This window comes from Helobdella robusta (assembly GCF_000326865.2).
Source record: "Helobdella robusta unplaced genomic scaffold HELROscaffold_52, whole genome shotgun sequence".
Lineage (NCBI taxonomy): Eukaryota > Metazoa > Annelida > Clitellata > Rhynchobdellida > Glossiphoniidae > Helobdella > Helobdella robusta.
In genome coordinates, this window is record NW_008705269.1 from 286,121 (window position 1) to 296,120 (window position 10,000).

Sequence of the window (10,000 nt, forward strand, 5' to 3'; positions counted from 1 at the left end):
TTCATCGGACAAAAACGACAATAACGTATGATCTGTTGTTTGATTACTTCATAATTTAGATAATCATCAGTTTTAATCTCATTTAGTACTGTCTTCATCTTCGTTTCTAAATTAGCCAGTAACAGATCTGCTCGCAATTCCTCACTAACTCGATGGCTGTCAAATATTCCTTCGATCCTCTGAAAATATGCTGCAATTTCACGGGGATCAATAGGACACATTCCTAACATTGGACTGACTCTACGGATTATACTAGCAGTATGGTCTCCTTGCTGAGCATTATTATTCTGACTCCTCAACTGTATGTCAGCTTCCCTACGTTCCCTCATATCTTCCTCCATCAACTTTAATTTCCATCTACTTCTTCAGCTGCTGCTTCCTCTGCTCGTCTTTCAGCTCTTTCGGCTGCTTGTTCTCTGCGTCGTTCCTCCTTTTCTGCTGCTTCCATCATAATCCGAATTTGAGTTGCCTGCACGGGATCCAACGTTATCTCCTCATCACCCTCTTTCATGCCCTTGTCTTTCGGCCGTTAATAGTGGGCCATCTTTATCAACTTTACCACGTTGTGTCCGTTGTGTATCCTCGTCAATGAAAATTACTCACCGGCAATTGACAAACGCCAACTTTTACCACTGGCGCTTCCTGTTCTTCCTTTTGACAGAATCCACTGCCGCTTTCTGTCCTTCTTCTTCTTGACAGAATCCCACTTCTGACACCAAATGTAGCGGGTTTTTAGCGGCAAGGTTGGAACTAGACACCAAATCAAAAAAAATTTTATTCTGTAAACTGAAAACTATACCAAATAATTCCAATAAATGCCAATAAAAAAAACCAAAATAAAAGTTAAAGTCGGGGTTTAGTACACCCACAAAAAAGGCAACTCCTACCAACTAATTTTCTAAATGAAATTTAACCAACTGACCAAACTAATTTTTTACAATAAAAATAACTAACTCTACCAACCATTTTTCTACAATAAAATTAACCAACTCTACCAACCAATTTTCTACAATGAAATTAACCAACTCTACCAACTAATTTTCTAAAATAAAATTAACCAACTCTACCAACTAATTTTTCTACAATAAGAATAAACTTTCTTTCTGTCTGACGAGCCGGCCTTTTTTTACACGACGCGCCGTCCTACCCCGCAGCAATAATATAATTAAATGATGCGGCGCACAACATCCACCCTTGAACCGTGACACAGGGTTTGCCCAGACTGCTGTGGAATTTACCAACCACCAACGTAACCGCTTCTACCAACTGCACCAACCATCAACGTAAATACATCCACCAACTGTACTACCACCAACTTAACTGCTTCTACCAACCACACTAACTACCAACGTACCTCGAGAGTTTTAACTACCGCTAACTACGACCGACTAGCTTCCACCAACACCAACAGAACTATCGCTTGTCCTTCTTTTCAAACTTTCCGGGTGTGTTTATTTAAACAATTCTGTAAACACCGCGGATTGGTTACTATTTTTACGTGCTTCATTGCCATTGGTCTATCACTGATATCCTAATGTATTCGTACCATTTGCATATTAATTTTTATTTTGGTCGCAGCTAAAACCCTGACGTACCTCTCCCCCAAAAATTGAATATTCTACGAGGTGGAATATTCACTCCCATCCTACTGGCATTCCTCATCAGCCACCTCTTCTGTCACCATCATCTTTGTTAGTATATTCGCGATGTTTTTACTTCTCGCCCGGTATTTGATATGCAGATCATACTCCTGCAAGGCTAGCACCCATCTCATCAATTTCAAACTTTTTGGAGCAGTTTCTGTCAAATATGTCAACGGATTATGATCCGTATAAACATAGATCGGGGACAAACAAATCCAGCTTCGTGATCGATCTTTCGCTAACTTGAATATCATTACTTTTAGTGATTGATTACACCGTTCTACCACTTCTGCTGCTTCCGGATGACCTGGGAAATTGAACCCTGGACTGCATCCCAATCTCTTTAACATTCCCTGGGTGAGACGACCGGTGAAATTGGTACCTCGGTCTGAACTGATAATCCTCGGTACAGAAAAGGTCATAAAAATCTTTAAAAAAATGTCACACGTGACCCCGGCGTTGATGCGTTTCATGGGGTATGCCATGGGCCATTTTGTGAACAAATCCACTACCACCAAGGCATAATTGTATTGTGGTTGGGTTCCTGCCTCCGGAGTTACCATCGGTCCGACACAGTTCACGACTAAATGGGAGAACGGCATCTCATCGTTCCTCGAGATAGGAGTGATGGGGATTCTCTCTGACATCCGTGTAGGAGCTCTCAACTGACAGGTTTCACACGGTTTACAATATTGCATATATTGTTCAACATTTTGGGAAACGAGAAACTCAACGACTTGGCCGCCTGTGTCCAGCCGTTGGCGCATCATGCCCCAATTCCAATACTGTTTTGATCCTACACGTAGGCAAACACAGCTGTATCTTCTTGTGACCCATAACCGTCTCCTTGTAATATAAGACATCATCTTCAATACAGAAATTTTTTTGTTGACCACAGCATACTGCCAATATTTTTTCAGTGAGGGACAGTTTCGTTGTTCTTGAATGAATTTCTTCCGTCCCATGGTGCACCCTCTTTGTGCTTTTATTCCAACTTCCTTGCAGTCGTTCGTACCTGTCATGTAGGTGTCATCTTCCCCTTCATCGTTCACTCTTTTGTCATCGCCATCCTCATCATTTACCTACTCCGATTCTATTACTAACCCACCATTACTAATGTTATCTTTGTCGTCTTCTTCTACCACTGGTCCACCAAAAGCTTTCACCATTTTAACATTACAATTGTTACATATTTCGTCCTCAGGTGATATACCAATATCATCTTCTTCATCTATTATCCAAACATCGGACCTACCACTATTATTACTATTATCATCAAACAGACCATCTTCCTCGTCATCCTCCTGTTCTAAACTGCTGACCTCTGATTTGACAAACCCAGCCACGTCTGCTTTACGGACACCACCGGCATTTGATTCATCTGAATCACCAACATTTGTGTTAGATATTCTGTGCTTATTTGATCTATTGACATCTGCTTTCTCTGTCCCCACCTTGGAGCTACCTGCCCTACCGACATCTGCCCTACGTGCACCACTGACATCTGAATTACATTTACCAAATTCTTCCTCCTCCTCCTCCTCCTCCCCAAATCTGATGACCACAGACTGCCTGACATTACCCTTTCTCCGATTCGCTAACATCAAATTGACTAATGTGATCAATGTTCTTCTTCTTATTATTATTATTATTATTAGCTTCTTGATTCCATGGTTCTCATTGTGTGAGCCCAACCTCCGGATCGTAAAACATCTGTCCTTTACCTTCTTGCGTTAGTCCATCAAATGTTTTTATCCTTCTTTGAATAGCTTTACCCGAAGCATTTCTTGTATCTCCTTCTAAACTCACCAACGGCACTGCATATTCTTCTATCCCCTTCAAACGTTCAACTACATCGGGAGTGATAAGTAGCTTTTCGTGGGCATCTGGTATAATGGCACACCAAACTTCCACACTTGGTGTGATGACTTCACAGTGTTTTATTTGGGGAGTCACCGTTACCCAGGTAGCGTCAACCTTTTTACTTTGTCCATCCAATCCTACAATCCGTAGTTGGCCCATCCGCTCTAGATTTAAAGCATCAAAGAATTTTTCACTGATGCAACATACCTCGACTCCACTATCAACCAGAGCATCGCAGAATTATTTCCACTGTACCTGGACCTTCAAAAAGGGTCTTTTGAAAAATTTTCCAACTTGCACCCTTTTACCAACTCCAACATTCAACAAGGCGTCACAATGTTGTGCCAGAAGTGGGATTTCTGTCAAAGTTCAAAATTGATGAGATGGGTGCTAGCCTTGCAGGAGTATGATCTTCATATGAAATACCGGGCGGGAAGTAAAAACATCGCGAATATACTCACAAAAACATGCAAATGGTACGAATACATTATGATATCAGTGATAGACCAATGGCAATGAAGCACGTAAAAATAGTAACTAATCCGCGGTGTTTACAGAATTGGTTAAATAAACACACCCGGGAAGTTTGAAAAGAAAGGACAAGCGATAATTCTGTTGGTGTTGGTGGAGGCTAGTCGGTCGTAGTTAGCGATAGTTAAAACTCTCGAGGTACGTTGGTAGTTAGTGTGGTTGGTAGAAGCAGTTAGGTTGGTGGTAGTACAGTTGGTGGAAGTATTTGGTAAATTCCATAGCAGTCAGGGCAAACCCTGATAACGAAACGACACGTCAATTCAGCAAACGTGATTTGACAACGTGTTCAACAACCTACCCGTTACTTCAGCAGACGTGAATTGACAACACGTTCAACAAGCGACACGTCACTTCAGCAATTGACACTATGTTCAATAAGCGACACGTCAAATCAGCAAACGTGAATTGACAGCACGTTCAACAATCTACCCGTCACTTCAGCAATTGACACTATGTTGAATAAGCGACACGTCAATTCAGCAAACGTGAATTGACAACACGTTCAACAAGCTACACGCCAATTCAGTAAACGTGAATTGACAGTGTGCTTAATAAACGACACGGCATTTCAGCAGCATTGAGGTGACAACACGTCGGCAGTCAACGAAGCCTCCGTCAGAAGTTCTACAGACAAAGTGACAGCCGGTGTCCCCATTGGCAGTCATTGCTATGCGGCACACAATAGCTCACATTTGACAAAACCTTATAAATTTTATTGCTGGAAATTTTGTTGAACCCTATATATATGGACGAGGTTTTCAGTTATGCAAATTTCATTAAATATTTTTGCCCACTTAGCATTATTTTTTTTAATGTTAAACTATAACTTATTTCACTAACTATTCAATTTCATCTGCACTACAAGGTAACATTTTGCGTTTAACCTAACTCTTCAAATTATTTATTCATATATTGCTATTTTTCATTTGGCCTGTTTTAAATCACAACACGTAACATTTTAAGTATTTTATTTTATTTGGTTTACATTTCCTATTATTGCAATATTTGTAACTCAAACAAGGCTCAGAAGATGGTGTTTACATTGAAACAACGTTGTTAGCCAAATTATGTCACTAGTTCTCAATAAATACGATTTACAACAATTCCATTTCGTTGCGTGTATTTTCAAAAAGATAGTTAATGCTAAGTGGGCAAAAATATTCAATGAAATTTGCATAGCTGAAATATATATATATATATATATATATATATATATATATGTGTGTGTGTGTGTGTGTATTTAATTTAAATATTATATATATATATATATATAATTTTATAAATAGGGATATAATTGGAGCAAATAAAAGAGGAATGCACAGAATTGTTATAACGGTCACAAATGTATTCGCTAGAGGGCTAGTACCGCTACGAACGCATACAGTTCGAGAAGGGACTGGAAACTTCCGACAGCGAGATATCTAGGACGTTCGAGAAGCGTTGGTAAAACGGGTATATAGAGGCATACTAGATATTGAATGGTTGTTGTTGAATATTTGATATTAGAAAGCGATTGATTGTTAGTGTCGAAAGCGATATATGATATCTGACTGTCTTTTTATCGTATTTGCTTATAAAGGTTAGTGAATTATTTTTCGAAAAGCGATAGTTTCTGTAAGTTAATTTGATAGTTTGTGAACATTAACTTTGAATAGTGAAATTAAATAACGTCGATTATTGATTATTTGATTTATTATTGTTTTGTAAATCAATAGATAACTTTGAGGTTACTTTTTGTCAATATTTTTCACTGGGATTAAAAAACTCGTCGTCGACCGGGACAGTTATAACATTGGTGTCAGAAATGGGATCTTTGGTGGAAAATAAGTGAGCATCGTTGTTGAAAATTATATTTATTTTTCATCGACAAGTTATTTTGTAATAAAAAACATGACGAAACTACATCAACTTAAATTGGTGTATCTCAAAGAAGAGTTACAAAAACGAAAGTGCAATTTGAAAGATATGTTTCTGGATCGTTACCCATAACAGAGAGTGTGTTTTTGCCGTTGATATCTCTGAAACAAGTGCAAAAGAGAGTGACCTTTAACCTTTTAGCCTTTTTTAACAACAGGAGTCTAAAAAATGATTTTGTAGCAAGTTTTCAATTGTTGCAATGTTTTGCTTACACTGCTCCAAATAGTGGAAATATCAATGTAGGAATCGATCGTTGCAAAAAAGTGGAAAATTATTTAAATTTTAACTTTAATTAAAACAGTAACAAATTTAATTTTAAATTTTAAATTAATGTAAAATAAAAAAAAAATAAATCATCAGATAATAATATTTAATAATTATTTTATTAATAATATACTTGTAAAATTTTAAGATTCCATGCCGGATAATTTATCAATTTATATGCCAAAAGGTTGTTAGAAATGGCTGCTTGTAAACTTTGGTACGAAACTGGTTGTGTTACGATACCAGGAAACAAATCATCAATAAGACTTAACAACAGAGGTTCATCTTCATCAACCTTCAACAATATTTTAATGAATAAGTTTAAGCTGAAACACAACATGATGAAAAAATTTATACAAGTTTAGAAAGGTTGAGATCTTTTAAACATTTCATTACAATAAAAGATTCCTGTTCATTTATACTCGTTTTTTTAACAGCTCCCAAGGTCCTTAACACTGATAGAATGTTACGCAGTCCAAAATCATAGTGGACCTTTGATTAACGAAATTTGACACATTATAATAATACAAATGTTATTATGTGATGAATACTTGTTTAGACAACTGTTCTTCGCATAACTTATAAAGGACATAAAATTTTTGGGATAGCAGAACATTTTCTAAAAATCCATTGCTTGCTAACTTAATGCGAATAATAATCATTCTGTCTGGGACCATCATAGCAACTGTCCGAAACATAACTTTTAAATTTTCAGGTAATTCTTGTCTTCCAGCATAACCGGGATTCTGTTGGTGATATTTATAACGATCAAATTCTTCCGAGTAAAAAATTAGTATATATTTATTAAACTATATATTTTTCTTGAACATTTTCACCATCCATATATCACAAAAATTAATTTTATGAATGCAAAAATTGTACCGGAATTATGCGCATAATGCAACGTGCAATTCACGTTGCATGAACGTTTAACCATATCATTCCTTACAAAATTAAATTTAAAAAATATTTTCAACAATACTTTTGAGCACAACTTTTTTAATGATAATATAGATATGTGCCGCACTGGATAAGAAAAAATTATATCACTCAGATCCAGTGCAGTAACACTCATTACAAACACCAACCAGTGTAGACTTTTCTATCTATCCATCTATTAAAAAAGGTTAATAATTGTATTTATGGTCACATTGTTTTGCCAATGTCAGTCTATCTTAACTAAGTTCGCTTAATCGGTTTTCAGTTGTCATTTTAAAATTAGTTTCAATTGTTCTCCGTTTTTATTCCTATACCCTACACAGATATAAAAAAAACAATATTTGTGTTTAAAAAAATACATATTTGTTAAAAAATAGTAAAACAAATAAAAGAATTGTAATAGTAACAGCAAAAATAAAAATGTTTTAATTTTAAATGCACTAGAGTGGTTGCAAACCGAATCAAGATTTCACATTATTTTGCCATTCCGTCCAACATACTTTTAAACATCGTTTCGAATTACGCACTCAGAAATCTGGAAAACCCTAAATTCAAATAAATCTCATAAGCCTCTAAAACGAAAATTATACAGAAGCGTTTTCAAAGTTATGGCACTTGTGAATTAACTAACAAAGAAAATAACAAACTTTAATTGAAACTAAAATATGAAAAAATTAAGCCAGTGACATGATTACGTGAAACGTGAACTGACCACAAAAAATTTAAATATTTTAACAATATATTCCAACTATAATATTCTTCAAAAGTACAGGCATGACATCATCGGATTGTGTGAAGTAAGATGGACAGGCCAGGGAAAAATAAACGGAGGTGAAATAATTTGATTAGGAAGCAAATCGCACGAAAGAATAATAGGAATGTTGCTATCAGAAAAAGCACAAAAGTCCCTAATAAGCTATTGTCCATTAAATGACAATCAATCAATCAATCAATCAATATTCGTTTTGCGTCCAGAGACCCGGTTCCCCAAGGTAGGACGTTGGTTTCTTTGCCATCAACTTTTTGCGCCAAATTAGACGATCAGTTGTATCCATTTCATTTATATTTAGAGCTTTCATGTCTTGCTCGATTGTTTGCGATTAGAACTTCTTTGAACGGCCTTTGGGACGTGTGCCAGGTACTTCAACATCTGCAAGAGAACTTATTGCACTGTTTCCACTTTGTTTGACATGACCAAACCACCACAGACGGTGTTGCCGGCATTCGTCCTTTATATCATCTAAACCAGCACGACGCAAGATTTCGGTATATTTGATGTGGTCCTTCAGACTAATTCGTTGCATCCATCGGAGCATTTTCATGTCGGTTCGTTGAAGTTGTTGTTTCAGTTTAGTTGTCATTGGCCATGTTTCTGCACCATATGACAACACCGGACGTATCACAGATTTATAAAGTCTTGATCGTAGTGGTAGTGGGATGTCACGCCGCATCAATATAGAAGCTAGGAGATGCCATTTATTCCTGGCTGCACGTATGCGTGCTCGAACGGCAGCTTCAGCTGTTCCAGTACAATCCAGAACATCCCCTAGATATTGAAACAATATGACTTTCTCTACCTTAATGGCTTCAAAAACATTGCTATTTCGAATTTGTTGTTGTGGATTGATGCAAGCAGGACAAACAAAATTGGACACTTTAGATAAAGTACCAATTATTTTTGAACAACGTTTGTGACACCACTGGTTACACTGCTGACACTGACACTCTTGTCCGTTAAATGACAAGCTAATGTATACAAGTTTCAGAGGATATCCTAGAAACATCATAGTAATTGTAACATAATCGCTAACTACAGACCCCAATAAAGAAGAAATAGAAGCATTTTACAAAGATTTAAAAAAAAGTGTAGAATGAAATTCCAAAAAGCAAGGTTTAGTTCTTGGTAGGAGATTGGAAAGCTTGAATAGGAATATACAGCGAAAAGAAAAAACTTTATATCGTTAATACTTTGATTCCAAAGAAGACCAAAACAGAAATGGACATGAACATCACTCGATGGAATGAACAAAAACATAATAGACTTTTTAATGAAGAACAAAAGTGGAAATCAGCAGTAAAATGATGTAGAAGTTATCCAGAAGCAAATATTGATTCCGATCACAAACTGGTAACTTACAAACTAAACTCACACAAATGAAGAAAGCAAAACAGGCTTGAAAAAATAAGACAGACAGATTAGTGAAAAATGGGCAGATTATGTATAAACATTTTACACAGACGAGAACACATATGAAAAAAAAATATTGGAAGATTTTAAAGGGAAATCAGCAGAAAATGAAAATTGGAAAAATAAAGTTTGAAATTGAAAAAGAAATAAGGATGTTTAAAAACAATAAAAGATGCGGAATAAACGGTATACTAGCAGAAATAATTAAAACCGGCAGTTCGAAAATTGTTGACAAAATGTGGGAAATATGCAAAAAATTATGAGAAGATATGAGATGGCCTGAGAATTGGCTTGAGTCAATATTAGTCACATTATCAAAAAAAGAAGACCTTACGGATTGCTCAAACAATAGCCCTCATTCCACATGCATGCAAAGTGATATTAAACATTCTGTTACGAAAAGTGAAAGGAATAACAAACTTGAGGGAAAAACAAACGGGATTCAGAAGATACATTATCAAAAAAATTGTGATTCACTTGGGCACAATGGTATATGGGCAAGCATGAAAGCCAGTGGAACACTGAGTAAATTAATAAAAATTATAAAAAATCTGCACTAGAAATCAATAATGGCAGTAGGGACAAAGGAAGGACTAAATAATCAGATGGGTTAAAGTGACTGTAGGCAATTGACAAAGAAAACCTTTATCCCAAC

General features: G+C 36.3%; 1 protein-coding gene across 1 annotated transcript in view; it reads right to left on the minus strand.

Annotated features, from left to right (window-relative positions):
• The window catches only part of HELRODRAFT_86536 (hypothetical protein), a gene marked incomplete at both ends in the record, with an annotated part of 69,325 nt that overhangs the window by 41,593 nt on the left and 17,732 nt on the right, over window positions 1-10,000 (minus strand). Inside the window, 3 exons of the mRNA XM_009027932.1 lie at window positions 6,352-6,513; window positions 6,576-6,710; window positions 6,770-6,964. Coding sequence (XP_009026180.1) covers window positions 6,352-6,513; window positions 6,576-6,710; window positions 6,770-6,964 — 492 coding nt within the window. The remainder of the gene's footprint in view (window positions 1-6,351; window positions 6,514-6,575; window positions 6,711-6,769; window positions 6,965-10,000) is intronic.